Genomic DNA, 17,286 nt, shown 5'->3' on the forward strand with positions numbered 1-17,286 from the left:
TCCAATCTTCTGTGCGGACCACGATTCTCTTCTCATAGGGGCTGAGGAGCTGAACGTCAGGCAGCCTCCACTTCCCCCACTTATGATTGAATTGATCCATATGAAGTAAACTATAACATACAGCAGGCTTTGAAACCAGGTTCAATCCCTAAGTGTTAAACCAACAAGCAGATTATAGTGCAATTAAAGTATTTTCTGAATTTACTCACATCTTTTGTTCTGGTTTTATCCTATTTTATCGTCAGAACCCAGGCAGGTAAAACTTGCCAGGTAAGCAGCTTTTGAAATTGTGCACCAATCCTGAACTTTATTCTGCTTTTTCTGATCCTCAAACTGGTCCTTCTACAAATGAAATCATTGGACCTTGAATTGCTTGACTGGGGAGATTTTTTGGGCTTTTCTGCCAGGGTGACGACACCATAAAGACAATCCAATAGGACTCTTGACATGCAGTGGTAGTGTCTCTATCCTTGGGCCAGAAGGCCCAGGTTCAGTCCCACTTTCTCCAGTGATGTGTTACCATTGTCCTGAACAGGTTAATTAAAAATGCCTAACGAGGCTGGATAAGATACAACATCAAATAACAATACATAATTAAATTTAGGCCTGCCTTTCATCTCTCTTCCCTGAATATGAAATCCTGTCTGTGAGTACTAACCTGTTTCAAGCTGGTAGGTGAGATCTAGGTATTAATTGTTTGAGGGCATGGCAGAAACATTTGTTACCTGTTAGATATCGTAGGTATTTTACAAAGTGCAGGAAGACCATTGACAATTTGTAAGCCAAAATTGAAACCACATTGCAGTTCCACATGCTGGTTAAGCCCAACGATTTGTGTGTTATTATGTTATTCCAAGTCCAAGACAGAAACCACTACACATTAAGATGAAGTGGAAGTAACAATGTGACTTGTAACACTTGGAAGCTCCTCTGCTCCCGATGTACATTAAAGACCAAGAGTGATTGCTGGAGGCAAAGTGGTTAAAAACACATAAAAGAAATAATGTGTAATTATGGTTCTCACGTCTGGCAAATTGTCAATTCCAGATTCTTGGATCTGCGTGAGATGACAGGAGCAAGAGCTATGTTCCTGTATGCTTGCTACAGGTAGACTTATCCTACCCAGTCACAAGATTTTAATGGGTATGAGCAATGTGATTTTATAAAGTTTAAAGGCCAAATCTCATGATTCTTTTGGCTTGGTACGAGCTATGTCAAATATCTTGAAGGGAATGTCATCATGAGGCCCAATGAGATTTGTTGCCATATCTTACCAACATGCCTCATTGAATACCTACCGCAGGCCCATGGTGCCCCTAATATCCAATTCTGGACCCATTTCACATTGTCACAACAATTCAACATGCAATGGATATCAGCCAGACAAAAACATCTTTTGCATCCATGCCATTTTCAAAAGCCTGTAGTGTTCCCAGATAAGTAATGTCAGCCTGGAGCTGGCTTGGATAGGTCTTGACATTTGCTCTGGACTTGGCAGACAGGGGGAAATTGGTGCCCTGCTCTACAGGCAGTGGCCTGGAGGTCCGGTTGGATGGGGTGATACAAGGAACAGTGGTTTGAATCTGTGACACCAGCCCATTCCAGCCTGTTCCCCCTCCCTGCCAGCTCCCCCTGACCACAGCCACCACCACCACCTCAAGAATATTACAGATGTTTTATCCTTCTGGAGGAATACCCAGCAATGCAGGTGGATGGTAAATGTCCTTCTCCACATCGTCAGTGTAAGCACCACCATTTTCTCTTCAGTAGCTCACACAAACACTGCCTTTGCAAATGTTCCCATCTCTCACCAAGGCTCATGCTACACCACTCTCACCATTATCTGTAACACCTTCCTGACTCATTCTCAGCCATCACAAACCCTGCATGCTGTCAGTGCTGTCCTACTCACTTGCTTGGCGCACATCCCCACCTTGCCCTTCTCTCATTCGATTGTGAAAACAGCTCACGGCAGGGCAGAAGACATCCCTCATGTGCAGAGGATCTTCATTCTGACTGCCCTGATTGGCTGATTGAATGTATCCAGCCTCTGGGCTAGTATCAGAGGTAGCTCTTGACATACAATTTCTTTCAACTAAAACTTAGCAAAAAAAAAGTGCAGATTGAAATGGTATTTTGGGTTGTTCACAAAAACTTTAAAGAGAGTAGAAAGACAGAGACACCAAAGTGTTTATCCAACACCATTTCATAGTTATATGGTGCATTTAACCTAAAATTTTCATTGCAGCCTCAAATTGTGACACTAAACCCCATCAGCAAGTATTACATCATTGACGAAAAGCATGGAGAACGAGTGTCAAGGAGTGTCTTGAATAAATGTGGTATAATGAGAAAAAGACGTAGAGAGGCAGAGAGGTGCTGAGTGGGAGTTGCAGAGTAATGAGGCTGAGAAATTGAAGGCATGGCCACCATTGGTGAAGTAACTAAGATTATGATTGTTCAAAGGACAGAACACAGGACAGAAAATAACAAACTGCAGAAAATGGCTGAAAGATTAATGAGGAGAAAGAAATTAAAGTGAGAGAGGAAGCTAACTACAAATATAAAAATTGCAGCGCAGGAGTTTCTGCAGGAGTTTCTACAGGCAGTTAAATAGGTAAAGTGAAAGTAGACTTTGAAAGGGTGCAAATGGGGAGTTAATTGCAGATATAAGGAAATACAGGTGAAATGAAGAGATAACAGGGTGTAGAGTTGGATGAACACAGCAGGCCATCAGCATCAGAGGAGCAGGAAAGCTAACGTCTTGGGTCTGGACCCTTTTCTGAAGAAGGGCCCAGACCCGAAATATTAACTTTCCTGCTCCTCTGAAGCCCTATGGCCTGCTGTGTTCATCCAGCTCTACACCTTGTTGTCTCAGATTTTCTGGCATCGGCAGTTCCTACTACCTCTGCACAGATGAAATGAACATGTATTTTCCAGTTGTCTTCATTTTAGTTGCTGTGGAGGTGCCATTGTTGGCTTGGCTTTGCCTGACAAGGGAGCAGCGCTATAAAAGCTTGCAATTTCAAAAAACCTGTTAAACTATAAACTGGTATCATGTGACTTCTGCCCTTCATCACAGCTGCTTGAAAGAAGTATTCCAGCAATAGGTGTAAATGAGGTGGAAAGGAGAGAGGAACCTGGTGAAATTATAATCACCAGAGAAGTGATACCGAGCAAACTGATGGAGCTATGGGCTGACTCATCTTCAGATGCTGATAGATTTTACCCTAGAGTCTAAAAAGAAATGGCTAGTAAAATAGTAAACGTACTGATATTCAGTTTCCAAAATTCACTGGGTTGTGGATAGTTTCCATCAGTCTGAGGAGTATCAAGTGTAACCCGTCTATTCAGGAAGGGAATGAGGCCGAAAGCATGAAACTGTAGGCCATGTGGGTTGATATCTGTCACAGAAAAAGTGTTAGAAATGTTCATCGAGGGGGGTAAGTAGGGTATTTAGAAACCTCAAGGTAAACAACAAGAGTCGAGCATGATTTTGGGGAAGAGAAATCGTGTTCAACCAAATTATTGGAATTCTTTGAAGAAATAACGTGTGCCCTGGATAAAGGAGAACCTGTGAATGTATTACACCAAGTTTCCACTTACCTTCCAGGCATGAGACGGGTAAGCCTGTAAAAAAGCATCAGAACTGCAGATAAAGAGATGCCAGGAGTCAAGGTCTTTCACTTCACTTCTAAGGTGAGAAGGGTCCAATGTGTGAGGGATCACACATCTGGGACCCAGATAAACAGAGGCCAAGGTTCTGAGCCTCTCTCTTTTACCTCTCAGAGGCAGGAAGACTTGGACCTGCAAGAGACCACATGTCTAGGGCTACCGATAAAGAGAGGTTGAGGTTCAGGGCCTTTTCAGTTCCTTTGGAGGCACAAGAAGAGTCAGCTCTGTGAAAGAGTGTGTATCTGTGGAGCTCTGCTGAGTTTGCAAAACAAGTCTAAAAATAACAGCTCAGGAAAGATGAGTTGTTTGGTTGTTCAGCAGCTGCATTGGGGACAGTGTTTCACCTCCATAATTTTGAAAAAATTGAAATTCTAAACTAATATAGGTAAAATAGCAACTTACACACACAGAGGAGAGAGTTAATTTGTGAGTGATGGGTGAGCAGTGAAGAATTTCTGTTTTCTACTATGCTCCAGCACTTTGTTAATACTACCAAGTAAGGTTAAAATAAGTAAAGTAAAAGTAATGTAAAGCTTAAGTTTTGTATTATGGTTGGTGTATGTTATGCTGGGACAGTATCTCTTTAAGAGATGAATCACATGACCACTGAAGCACACAGTATGAATCAGTAGCTAAGTTCCTAGGCTTGCACAAATTCATCATGTATTTTTACAGAGTATGCATCAACAGATTTGAAATAACTCCACAGAGGCTGGTGTCACATCAGCAAACCACCCTTTAGTAATATGTGTTTCGTACTTGATATTGGTCTGACTTCCACAGAGCCAGTTCTCAGAGTGAAGAGAAACCCTGACAGTTCTGTTCTTATCTGTCAGCCAGGGCTCCCCGATGGGATCAAATTAACACCCCCAGTCAGGGAGCTCATATTATGTGAGGTCCACCTGGCTGATTGCGTTACAATCAATACAGCACTCCCGTCTATGTCCGGGGATGTAGGCCTGTTCTTTCTCTTAGGGCATTTTCGCACAGCGTTCAGTTCCTCTGACTCTGCCAGTATCTGGCAGCAACCTTTGTTTGGGACAATGACTCTTGTTCCCCATAATAAAATGCCGTCCTGTATGGTCATCTGGTCTCGCCTGGTCCAGAACGGTTTCAATTCTAGTTGTGATAGCCCTTTCATTTCCCCCATTGTCATCGGCTGTTTCAGGTTTTCCAGGACGGGATCATTTTGCGTTCACTGCTCACTATTGTTAGCAGTGACTGGAACGGTGTCCAGAAAGTTTAAAACCAGAACAGACTCTTCCAGTGGTGGCACCACTGATGGTGGGAGTGCCAGTGGGAGGCAGCTGGAGCTATCTACCTTTGCTATTTGGCCACATGGCCGATGTTCAAAGTTGTGATTGTACGCACTTAGAATGAGAACCCACCGCTCAATTCAACCTGAAGCTATGGACAGCACAGAACTGTCCTCTGTGAGTCACCTTAAGAAAGGTTTGTAGTGTGTTACTATTACAAATGTATGTCTGTGAAGGTATTGGTGGAACTTTCTCACACCAAAGATGACCACCAAACTTTCCTTCTCTGTTTGTGCTCTGCATCAGTCAAAATTCAGGAAGCATATGCTATTGGGCATTCCTCCCCATTAGGCCATCTGTGAGCCGGCAGTATTCTGATACCATATGGGAAGGTAACACATGTTAGCACCAGAACGTGCTTGGGATCATACTGTGCTGACACTATAGATGGTGATAGCTGCTTTGTCACTTCCCTAATGTCTGTGTCTTGGTTACGAGACTGTTTCCAATGTTGATCCTTTCTCAATAGCAGATGTAAGGGAGCCAGAATGAAGGCCAGGTTACATATGAAGTTTCCCTAATAGTTCATCTATCTAAATACAGACATGGGAACCGGGGCACCTTTGCTCTCACTTTATCTTCTAACAGGTGTAATGTGGTCTTGTCATCTCTGAAGCCCATGTAGGTCACTTGATGTGCCTGGAACACATTTTTCGCTTCTAAGGCATACGCTCGCTTTGGAGAAACATCTAAGTGCCCTTTATTGATCTTCCCTGTTACTGGCATGTTATCCAGATAAATGGCAAACTGGGGTAGACCTTGTAAAATGTTCTCTGCGGTTTACTGAAAAAATGGCACAGGCTGAAGTTAGCCCAAGAGGTAGTCCGCTTTATTGGTACTCACCCTTTTTGGGTATTAGTTGTAGCATACTTTGAGAATCCTCATCTAATCGCAATTGCAGGTACACCTGGCTCATGTCCAGCTTCGTGAAGGACAGTATTCCTATCAGTTTTGTGTAGAGGGATTGGGTACATATCCAACTGAGTGAAGTGGTTTACTGCCTGTTTAAAATGCCCACAATGACGAACTGACCCTTCGGGCTTCACAGTTGGCATGACCAGCGCTGCTTATTCTGTAAACTGTACTCGTTTGATGATTCCTTTTCTTTCAGCCTCCTGATTTCTGCCTCTACTTCTGCATGTAAGGCAAGTGGCACTGGGCACGCCTTGCAATATCCTGGCCGATATGCAAGGTGGCCTTGGCTCCTTTATTAGTCCTTAAACCTTCCTCAAAAAATTCCGGGTAATTAATTAAGACTTCACTCCGGTAGCCATTTTCTAAGAATTGATTTGGCTTAAGCAAAAGATAAGTGTTCAGTTACATTACTCAATGTAATCTATGGACTGCCCAGTAGTGGGAAGGATGTAAAGGAAGGATGTTGCAAAGAGGCGTAAACAAGATGGAGTGGTTATGATGGTAGATTTTAATAGCTACTCAAAACACTTGCAGTCACATCTTCATGAAGTACTTGCAAAATTGTGATGGAATTTCATACATATCTAAATCTCTAGTGAACTATCCACTGAGGCTCACAATTTATATTGGGCACAAGGCATTAGGTGTTTGGGACTTGATGCCAGTCAGGACAGGTCTTTTAGATGACCACAGCTTTATGAAGGAGTAACCATGGGACACCAGTCTTGAGCCCATTGAAATAATCAATCTGGAGGTGCCAAAGGTACAAATGAAGCTCTTATGCAATGAATTTACAATTACAATGTATATTAATTTATATTCAACTTAATTGCATATTTCTGTGGTTATTGTTAACAATGTCAGAACACTGATACATCATGAACATTCTGAAGGACAAAATTCACCTGAATTTCAGTGAAAGAGATACATTAGATTTTCATGTTCATACTAACAGCCTTCTTGAATTTTGATTTCCATCAATGTCACCTATGCTAAGACTTACTGCTATAGATTCCTGCAGTGTATTGACTGAATCTGTTTTGTGTACATCGTTATCTCAGGAAGTGCCCAACTCCTGGTTGTGATGGCTCGGGGCATGTTACTGGGAAGTTCACTGCTCATCATCGTTTATCAGGCTGCCCATTAGCTGAACGGAACCAAGCACGGATGAAGATAGAGATGTCAGATGCAGAAGGATCTTCCCGAAAAAGAAATCTATTGTCCTTTGGTCGAAGAAAGAAATCAAGACATCATGGGAGGTAATAATGCTAAATGCCATAATGTTTGATTAAAATAAGCATCAAACCATGGTAAAGTAATTTGATTATTGATTGGTGTTTATAATGGTTAGATAACTTCTTCACTCCCACATTTTTATTTCCGAACTTTTCTTTTTAAGTCCATCGCAATTTCTTAGCTAGGACAGTTAGAAAGCATCCTGCAGCTGTTAGGCAGTTTGCAAAAGTGACTTCAAGTGGCTGTTGGCTGACTCCCAGCTATTCTTCGGTAACTCCTGTGCTAATTCAGAATTTGAAGTGTTTCCAAGTGACATAATGAAAGATCTTATTCTTAAACTTATGACCAATCATATTTTAAGACACTTCAGTTCATACTGTTTCACCACTAGTCTTTGAATGACAATATAGTTTAGTCTTGCAATGATGAGCAATAAAATGCATGAAAATGTTTCTTCCTAACAAAATGCCCTCATATTCCAATGTGCAGCAATAGTTTAAATACATTCATGATAATTTCTCTGTTTAATAATTTGAATTAAAAGTTTAGTAATTCAGTAGCATTTACTAGGAATGCTCAGATATGAGTAAATACTTAGCGTCAGATACCTTCAAGAAAAGGCAAAGTTATATCGTTCAGACATTTTATTTTTATACTTTAGGAAAGATCTTCACATTATTAAATGTTTGGACTTTCAGAGAAATTTCTCATATTTGATCTCTGCAATTTTTGGTCTGCGTTACACTATTTATTGTACAGATACAGATTGCCAACACATGCCTTTTGAACACTGATGCATTTCGGCATAGCACTTTACTGTATTTATTTAAAAATAAAGGTAAACATATTCTGCACAGGAACATAGTCAAACTCAGGAATAAAATAACAAACATTAAAGTGTATCATAACAATAAAGTTATTGAGGGAAGAAAAACAGCAATTTACTCGAGTTCCATGCCAAATTCTTGCCAATAATGAGTTGGAAAAAAAAAGCCAGAATATGTAAATTTGCTCTTAATTTATAGACATATTTAACATCGCAAGAACTAAAAACATCCAAACTGGCAAGAGGCACATTGTAGAAGCACTTGAATGCCAAAGGGAAACTGTGCACTGTACTGTGATCTTTATCTGTATTTTGTTTTGGTAAATACTGATTTTTTGATAGTTCTAATTTTTGCAACTCATCTTGAGGTAGTATGACTTCAGATAATTTCTTTCAGCTAATGACGAGGATTTTGTCTACTTTTCCCAATTACTCTGCAGTAACACAAAGGAGCACATGCGAAAGGCTGATTAAAACAAAGATCTGAAGTGCATTAGATGTTGAAGCAGGGTAAATCTGAGCAACAGCTTAATATCTGTCTTTAGATATCTACTTTTTCATTTTTTTTTCCAGGATTGGTCGTCCACCTAAATATCATAAGATTCAACAAGAGGAATTAAAAGTCACCTTTCAAAGTGAGTGAACATGCAGGTCTCTTTGCAAGATGAGTTATTTCTGGCAGATGTGGATGCTTTATATATTTAATCTTTGCCTTAGTAAAAATATCCATTTTTCTTGCTTATAAGGGGTGAAATTCAATCAGCAAAATTTACTAAACAAACAGTTAATGTTCTAATACTGCATTTCATTCTGTTATTGGTACACAGGCAATCATCCATTTAAAATAAAAATAGCATACACAGTAAGGCATTTTGAAACCTTAAGTTATTTGTAGGTGAAGTTGATCATTCTGAACCGAATATCGTATGAACTCAATAATGAAACTTATAGAAGTTTCTTCATTCCTGTAAGTAAACTTCACTTTTTTTGAGTCTTTTGCAAAGTGAAATGGAACAACTGGAGCTCAGCTTTTGTAAATTACTTCAATAATTCAGCTAAAGAATGTGCATAAACAACCTTAAACTATTATCTTTACTCAACAGCCAAAACTGTTCTGAATTTTTAAATTTGTTTCGCCATTTTGACATGTTTTCATCCTCTTTCTTTAAGGCAAAGACTGATGCTACGATATGGTTCCAAGCGTACCAATGGTACAAATGTTAGAGTCTGAGTATCTGTCTTAGCTGTGCTGGAAGGCTGTTTAACATGCTGATCATTACTTTTGTTTCATACCTGGTGCCCACTTTGGAGATAGAAATTCATCTCCATTTTACACAGTTTTCAGGGACAAAATTGGCATCCTAATCACAAATTCCTCATGACAAATGGAATAGCCACAGCAGAGGAGCAGGAAGGCTGACTTTTCGGGCCTAGACCCTTCTTAGAAGACCCTCCTCTGATGCTGCTTGGCCTGCTGTTTTCATCCAGCTCCACACCTTGTTACCTCAGCATCTGCAGTTCCTACTATCTCTGACACATTAGGGTTGTTCCAGCTTTGCAGGAGATAGGTAAGTGTACCCCTGTTAAGTTCAGCCTTCTATGGGATTTCTTCCAGGTTGTAACAGGTGACATCAATGAAACCAGTTAAGTTTGTTAGCCATATGGCCATCAAGCAGATGGCAATTCAGTTTTTGCAAGGAGCCAGCAACACATCCATTACCTTTCAAATGCAGCTTGGTGATCAGAAGGACTGAACTGTCAGGTTGCTGCGTTGCTAGTTTCCCCAGGTGCAAGGCATCATTGACTGTGTTTTCTGGTCACATCAAAAGCCAGGAATGGGTTCCAAACCCCGAATATTCATCCACACTTAACCAAGGAAGTCAAAGATAGTATCAAATTGAAAGAGAAAAAGTACGAAGTGACAAAAATTACTGGTAAGCCAGAGGATTGGAAAGTTTTAAAAGCCAATAAAAATGGCCAAAAGAATAACAACAAAGGGAGAAAATGAGGGCAAAATATCAAGTAGCATGAAAATGGAAAATAAGACCTTCTTTAAATATCTGAAAAGAAAGAGAGAGGCCAAAGAGAACAGAGGGCATTTGAAAATGAGGCCGGAAAATAATAATGGGGAACCAGGAAATGGCAGTGGAGTTGTGTAAATACTTTGGATCAGTCCTCATTGTGGTAGTAGCATTCCAAATGTATTAATTAATCAAGGGGCTATAAGGAAGGTACAGAGAGCAGAATCAACTGCGATAACTATCTGGTATCTAGAAAAAGTATTCGGAACATGAATTGAGCCAAAGCCAGTAAGTAATCTGGAACTAATGGATTGCATCCTAAGATTTTTAAAGGAAATAACTATAGATATAATTCATTTACTGGAGTAATATTCCAACAATCGTAGATTCTGGAAAAGTCCCACGGAATTAGACAACTGCCACTGTTACACCCTTATTGATAAAGGGAGGGAGACAAAAAGACAGGTCATTTGGCTTAACATCTGTCATTTGCAAAATGTTAGAGCCTATTAAAATGATATAATAGTAGAGCATTTAGAAATACATTATCAAGTAAAGTCAGCATGACTTCATGAAGGAGAAGTCATATCTGAAAAAAAAATAGACTTTTTAGAGGAAGTAGCAGGCAGAATAGATAAAGGGGAACCAGTTGACCAAAAGTTATGCAGTAAGGCATTGCACATATGGTTACTTAATACAATAAGACCCCATGGTGTTAGGCATAGTATATGAGCACGTATAGAATATTGGCTACCTAATACAACATCTGTAAGTTGGAATAAAGGGGTGATTTTCAGGAACAGGGATTAGTGCTGTTGTCACAATTATTTACAATTCATGTCTTAATGACTGGGATGAGGGAAGTTAATGTACTATCACAATGTTTGCAGCTGATATAAAAATACTTGGGAAGTCAAGTGGTAGGGATTACACAAACAGCACAGAGGGGTAAAGACAGGCTACAAAAGTGGGTGAAACTTGGCAAATGGAATATAATGTGGAAAAAAAGTGGCAGAAATAATAGAGGTGCTGAATTTTATTTACATGGGGAAAGGCTGCAGAAAGTGGGTCTTTGTGCATGAATCAAAAAGAAAAAAACTAGCATCCGAGCTTGGTGGATAATGAGGAATGAAAATAGAATGTTAGCCTCTATTTCAGTATGAACAGAGTATAAAATTAGGGAGATTTTGCTAAAACCAGACAAGGCACTAGTCAGATCACATCTAGAATATAATGACCAGTTTTAGGTTTTTATCTAATGAAAGATATACTGGTATTAGATGCAGAGACATCACAATATGGAGCTGGAGAAGGTCCTGACCCGAAACGTCAACTTTGCTGTTCCTCTGATGCTGCCTGGCCTGCTGTGTTCCTGAAGCTCCATACTGTGTTGTCTCTGTCTCCAGCATCTGCAGTTCTTGCTATCTCTGGTATTGGATGCAGTCCAGAAAGGCTCACTTGGCTGATCTTGGAGTAGAAAGATTTTCTTATGAGGAATGAACGAGTGTATTGGTTTCGTACTCAATAAAGCTTACACGAATTAAAGGAAAAAGCTACAGATATAGTTCTTATTGAACAATATAAGATTCTTTGGGGCTGTTCCCCCTAACAGAAGAGTCTAGGACAATAAGGCACAATATAAGAGTGAGAAGGAGGTTTTTTTTATCTGTGGGAGTTGTGAATCTGGGGAATTCTTTATACAGAGAGATGTCAATGTTGAGTGTTAAGTTTGTTCAAGGCTGAAGTTGCCTTTTAATCCTTAAGGAAATTAAGGGTTATGGGAATAAGACAGTAAAGTGGAATTGAGGAATGAGATCAGCCATGGTATTATTGAGTAGCAGAGCAGACTCAACGGGCCAAATGGCCTACTTCTTCTCCTATGTCTTATGGTCATATGGCATTTAATAAATTCATGACACTTGCCACAGTGTTTTGACAGTTCCTGATGATACTTTTGGTACTCCCCTCAGTCAGGTCCTTTCAATACTTCTGACTGCTTCATATGACAGTTCTTTTCATAATTTCAAAGAGCTTCCAAAGGAGTAGGCCATATGAACAGAATGGATGCATTTTAAGGGAAGTTAAGATGGGTAACCCTTGGATTCCTACTGAGAGAATGAGATGAGGAATGGTGTCAGAATGCTGTTATAGGGCTTTTTCACTATATGGACTGATTGATTCTGTACACACCTTCATTTTTAAATACCACTCACCAATTGTTTAATTAATGGTCAGTTGTGGAAATTACATAATTTGTTTTAAAAGTAACAAAATTAACCTTGAAATAAGCAAATACATTTTGAAGATATTTTAAAGAATTAAAATGTATCATTACAGCCTTAGTGTTTTTCTAACTCTATATTTCTAGATATTCCAAAAGACAGTATGCACCAAGACTTGCATCAATCAGTCTTTATGTCTGCCATGTCCCCACATCCAGCTCGTTCACTGTCCTTATGCTGGGAACAACATTGTAAGCTGCTTCCAGGTGTAGCTGGCATTAGTGCCAGCCGAGTGGCCAAATGGACTATTGAAGAGGTAAGAAGCGGAGGAAAAGTGGTGGAAATGCAGCAGTTTATTAATGTATTTTTAAAGTCCTTTTGAACGCTGGGAATGCTCTGAAGTAAAGCTGCATGACCATACTGTCAATTTATTTACAGTCTGTTTCTCTGAGAGCAAACTATGACCAGAACTAAAATTGGAATAAAGAATCCCAGCAGTCTGTAATTTTCTAAATGTATATTTGTTTCCAAAATGTACAAAACATTTTTCGTGCTGCAAAGCTTGGCTTCTGATTAAACTTATTTGGCAGTTGTTCCAGATGGTTCTGTAATTAATTTGACATTATTTGCCTGATGTAACTTGATTATGAGCAAATATTTATTTAAAACAAAACATTCAGTCGATCTGGTGGTTTATTGGATAAAACTGTAATCCAGTGCTGAAACAGACAAGAAAATCCATGAGGAATAAGACATTTTACGTTCTCGTTTTCAATACTAGACAATGTACAAGCATTAAAGGAAAGTAGTTTGGACACGCGCAGACACACACGCACGCGCGCACACACGCACACGCAAACACCAACATCGTCTCCAGCATAATTAAGGATGGACAGTAAGTGCTTGCTCAGCCAATGGTACCTGCATTCCATGATGAAATTAAACAAAAAGCACTGAATGGTTGTTGGTGTATGTGAAGACATATTGCAGTCCTCACCTTCATGGGAAGGACAGCAAAGATGGAAGAAATCTGTGCATTGAGCGGGAAGCAGCACTGTAACATTCACTGTTATGGGAGGTGATGGCTTAACAGCATTATTGCAGGACAGTTCATCCAGATACCAAGGTAATGCCCTGGGATCTGGGTTTGAATCCCACAGTGGCAGATGGTGGAATTTGAATTAAATAATAAAAATGGGCTAATGGTAACCATAACTCCATTGTCACTCGTTGGAAAAACCCATGAAGGAAACTGCTGCTTTTGGCTGTTCTGGCCTGCATGTGACTCCAGACTCATAACAATATGGTTGACCCTTAACTGCCCTCTGGGCAATTAGGGATGTGCAATGAATGTTGGGCTAGCCCGTGGCACCCTCATCCCATGAATGAATTTAAAAAATATAAGATTGGGCAACAGGCTCACAACTGTCTCATCTGCAAAATGGTGTGGCTAAACGATCTCAGATGCCTTGGATAGATGTGCTGTCACCAATCCTACTTCTTGGTATTTATCTCAGCTCCTGTAACCAAGTGGGGAACGTTGCCCACACAGTCATTGGCAGACTAATCCTGAAAGCAGCTAACCAGAGTGTTTTCCTGACTATGGGGTATATGTCGGATCAGTTATTCTCGTGCTAATTCATTGTAGTTAATAAAATTCACTCTAGTATTGAACCCGATGTCTCACAAGGTGTAATTGTTAATCATCTAGGGAATGTAACTAGATAATAAATGTCCCCTAATTCTTGCCTCACTACAAGAGGAAACATCCTTTCTATGTCCACCTTGTCCAGACAATTTAGGACCTTATAAACTTCAAACAGATCAAATACGTACAAATTTAAAGAACGATGTGAAGTTGGAGATTGCTAATCTCACTTAACATTTTCAGTCTTTCCTCAGTTAAATAGTTCCAATAATTTCTGTATTTTTGTTAACTGAGAAAATGCCTATTATAATAGATAAAAAGAACCAATAATGCATATTTTGTCATTTAATATATTCTTGTTGCTACAATAATGTTATTTGTTTATTATAGGTGGGAAACTTTGTCCAGACACTCACTGGCTGTGAGCAACAGGCAAAGCTCTTCAAAGAAGAGGTAGGATCAAGTTACCTCATACCGCAAATAGTTTTTGTATTATATTGTGTTGTTTTATTAAGGCTCTAAGATTGTGCCATAATATACAAGCCTGTACAGACTTAATATGCTTGGCTGAAATTCCTCTTTCTGCTTCTTAAACCTTAGTAGAATTCTAAGCAACTGTATTATCCTGCCCACACAAAGTCTTTGGCAGATTAACCCTGAAGGCAGCTAATCAGAATGTTTTCCTGTCGAAGTGGTATATGTTGGATCAATTATTCTTGTGCTATTTCATTGTAGCTAATAAAAATTCACTCTAGTTAATAACTGTACTAATACCCCATTGCACAATTTCAAGATGATTGTTTTCTTTAAGCAGTGAAAGCAGAATTTTTTTTTTCAAACTTATTCTTTGGGATATTTCTTAGAAATTAGCAGTGTGAAATGCCATTTTTATTTCTGTACCTTGAACTGTGTTGATGGATTCCTACATTTTTATCTTGCAGTCAATTGATGGGGAGGCTTTTCTCCTTCTGACACAAGTGGATATCGTGAAGATTATGAGCATTAAACTTGGTCCGGCATTAAAGATTTATAACTCAATTCTTATGTTCAAAAGTGCAGATGATACTTCAACATGACAATTCCTATAAATTTAAATGTAATGTAATCTTGTAGAAACAACAAGAAACTTCTCCTGAAGTACTGAGAATTGTGCTTTGTTCATAATTTCTGTTTCTTTAACATTGGTAAGTTTGTGTCAGATGGGCAAGAATATTGATTAAAACAAATTACATTGTAGTTGTCAGTATGTATGTGGAGTTCCAGGCGTTGCTTGATTTACCTCAAAGTCTGTGATAGAATATCTGGATAATATTTCCATTATGAAATCCGGTGATCTGTTATGTGGAAATATATTGGATTTTATTGTGATGATTGGCATTTGTAATGTAATGAAACATGACCACTTTTCTAATAAAAGTTGTGGAAACACTGATGTACAAATAGATACATTTAAATAATATTTGGATGCATTTAAATTATGTTTGGTTTTGAATCATTGAACAAATAATGGATTAATTTAATGACAGGTGACTTGTTGAAGAAAAATGTGATGTATTTTGTAGCACATATGTTTAAAAGGCAGTTACACAGGGCCTTAAATGAAGAATGTAGCTTTTCCAATTACTTATGAGTTTAAATGTGGTATTCCACTAAAAGTTTTTTGCCATATTGAGATAGAGTGAAAAGCTGAATAAAACTGCACTTTTTAATATCATCCCTTCCCCTTACATGTGAAATTTGCATATTGTAATATTATGGGACTGTAACCTTGTTGTAATTACTTACTTGCTAGCTTGATAGAACAAAGAAATGTCCAATGAATTAGTAAGTATTTGTCTAATATTACTGCACGTTACTTCAAAACAATACTTTTGTTTCTCTGGGTGATTTACTTTGATTCTCATACTAAGCCACATGCATATATTTTTACTGGAGCCATTTGGAAAACCATTTTATCATTTTTAAAAATACATGAAGACATTTGGGCTACTGTGCTGATTCATCTTAGCTTGTGGAAAGACTATCTGAATTGTTTAAGCAGTTGTGAATAAATTATTTTACTTAGACAACTTGCTTTGATAATTACATCTTAATATGTCACTGGAACATATGCTTCAATTTTTTTTTCAAAAGTTAAAATTGCAAAGGATATTAAAGAAAAAAATGCAAGTGATGCTTTCTTTAAAAATCATATACAAAATGATAAAAGATTGTCATGAAATCATGAATAAACCAATTATAAACACATTCACAATTTATGCTCAATCAGGGCAGAGAGGAAAGCTTCCTTCTTGCTTTCCTTATGTGTGTTCCTGGGATTTTTTTACCCATTCAATTCATGCTGTACATCAGCACACCCACCATGGTGTTCATAAGAATTTATAGTAATTTATATTTGAAAAGTATAATTATCATGCCATGATTTGATATACAGTCTCCGTGGAAAATTGTGACACTTATGTGTGATATAATACTTTGGAATATAGTTTTTTTTCAGAAATGTTAATTAACACAATATTTATATTTGTATTAATATTTGCATCAAAATGTTGAAAATCTGTTTGTGTATCTGTAAAAAATAATATTTTTTAAAAATGCAAAGGCATTTAAATAGTTAATTCTGTATTGTGTATTGAGATTGCTGCTCATGTTTTATATATTGTTGGTTTAGTTTCATTTGTGGACTGTGCTATGCCATATTTGCCATTCCACCCATCATCACGAGTATTGACTGTAATGTTACTGCTTGTGCCTGTCTGTGTTACATACAAAACTTGGTGAATTCAATTTTTTCTGCTGTGCAGTACAGTTGTGGAGATGTTGCAGGTGTGGACAGTTACTTAGGCTAGATTGCCATTTAACAAATTTTTGTCAACTGTTGACAGCTGAGCGCCTGATATGAGCATCTATGATTAAAATTTGTTGTCATATTTATTGTCTGAAGGACCGTTTTTAGGCTAGTTAGCTGGATTGAATTAGCAATCATGGGCTGCACAGCTAAATCATAAGGGGATACAATATTTGTATTATGAAAGTGCTGCATTTAGATGTACAATATTTTAATAATGCTCTTAAGAAAACAGTGTATTTACTGATAGATATCATACGTACAGGTTTTTCCGCAATTCTGATTTTGTGTTATGGATTGGGATAAAATAATTATTGACAAAGAAACAATTGAAATCAGAACAATAAAACTTTGTCATCTCTATGAAGATATTCAATAGAAATAGTTAATGGTACTTTTTAAAGTTTACACTTTAAATCACTTCAGATATATTTGTTCTAGAGTTTAAACACCAAGCATTGGCCTGGTTGACTACAGAATGAAAGTGAAGGCTGCTAGCTGAATTGCAGACTGGGTGCAAGGCATGCCTCTTGCTGTTCGTATTGTATGTAGATCCATTTTAGAAATGAATAACATTGT

General features: G+C 38.4%; 1 protein-coding gene across 6 annotated transcripts in view; it reads left to right on the forward strand.

The window, feature by feature from the left end:
- The window catches only part of l3mbtl1 (L3MBTL histone methyl-lysine binding protein 1), an 82,510-nt gene extending 66,582 nt beyond the window's left edge, over positions 1 to 15,928 (forward strand). For all 6 annotated transcript variants that reach the window (XM_048550211.2, XM_048550212.2, XM_059652772.1 and 3 more), the window contains 5 exons: positions 6,968 to 7,165; positions 8,542 to 8,603; positions 12,358 to 12,527; positions 14,250 to 14,312; positions 14,801 to 15,928. In XM_048550211.2, coding sequence (XP_048406168.1) covers positions 6,968 to 7,165; positions 8,542 to 8,603; positions 12,358 to 12,527; positions 14,250 to 14,312; positions 14,801 to 14,935 — 628 coding nt within the window. In that variant the 3' untranslated portion in view covers positions 14,936 to 15,928. The remainder of the gene's footprint in view (positions 1 to 6,967; positions 7,166 to 8,541; positions 8,604 to 12,357; positions 12,528 to 14,249; positions 14,313 to 14,800) is intronic.
- Positions 15,929 to 17,286: the final 1,358 nt, after the last annotated feature.

The sequence above is a fragment of the Stegostoma tigrinum genome, chromosome 19 (genome assembly GCF_030684315.1).
Source record: "Stegostoma tigrinum isolate sSteTig4 chromosome 19, sSteTig4.hap1, whole genome shotgun sequence".
Taxonomy (NCBI): Eukaryota; Metazoa; Chordata; class Chondrichthyes; order Orectolobiformes; family Stegostomatidae; genus Stegostoma; species Stegostoma tigrinum.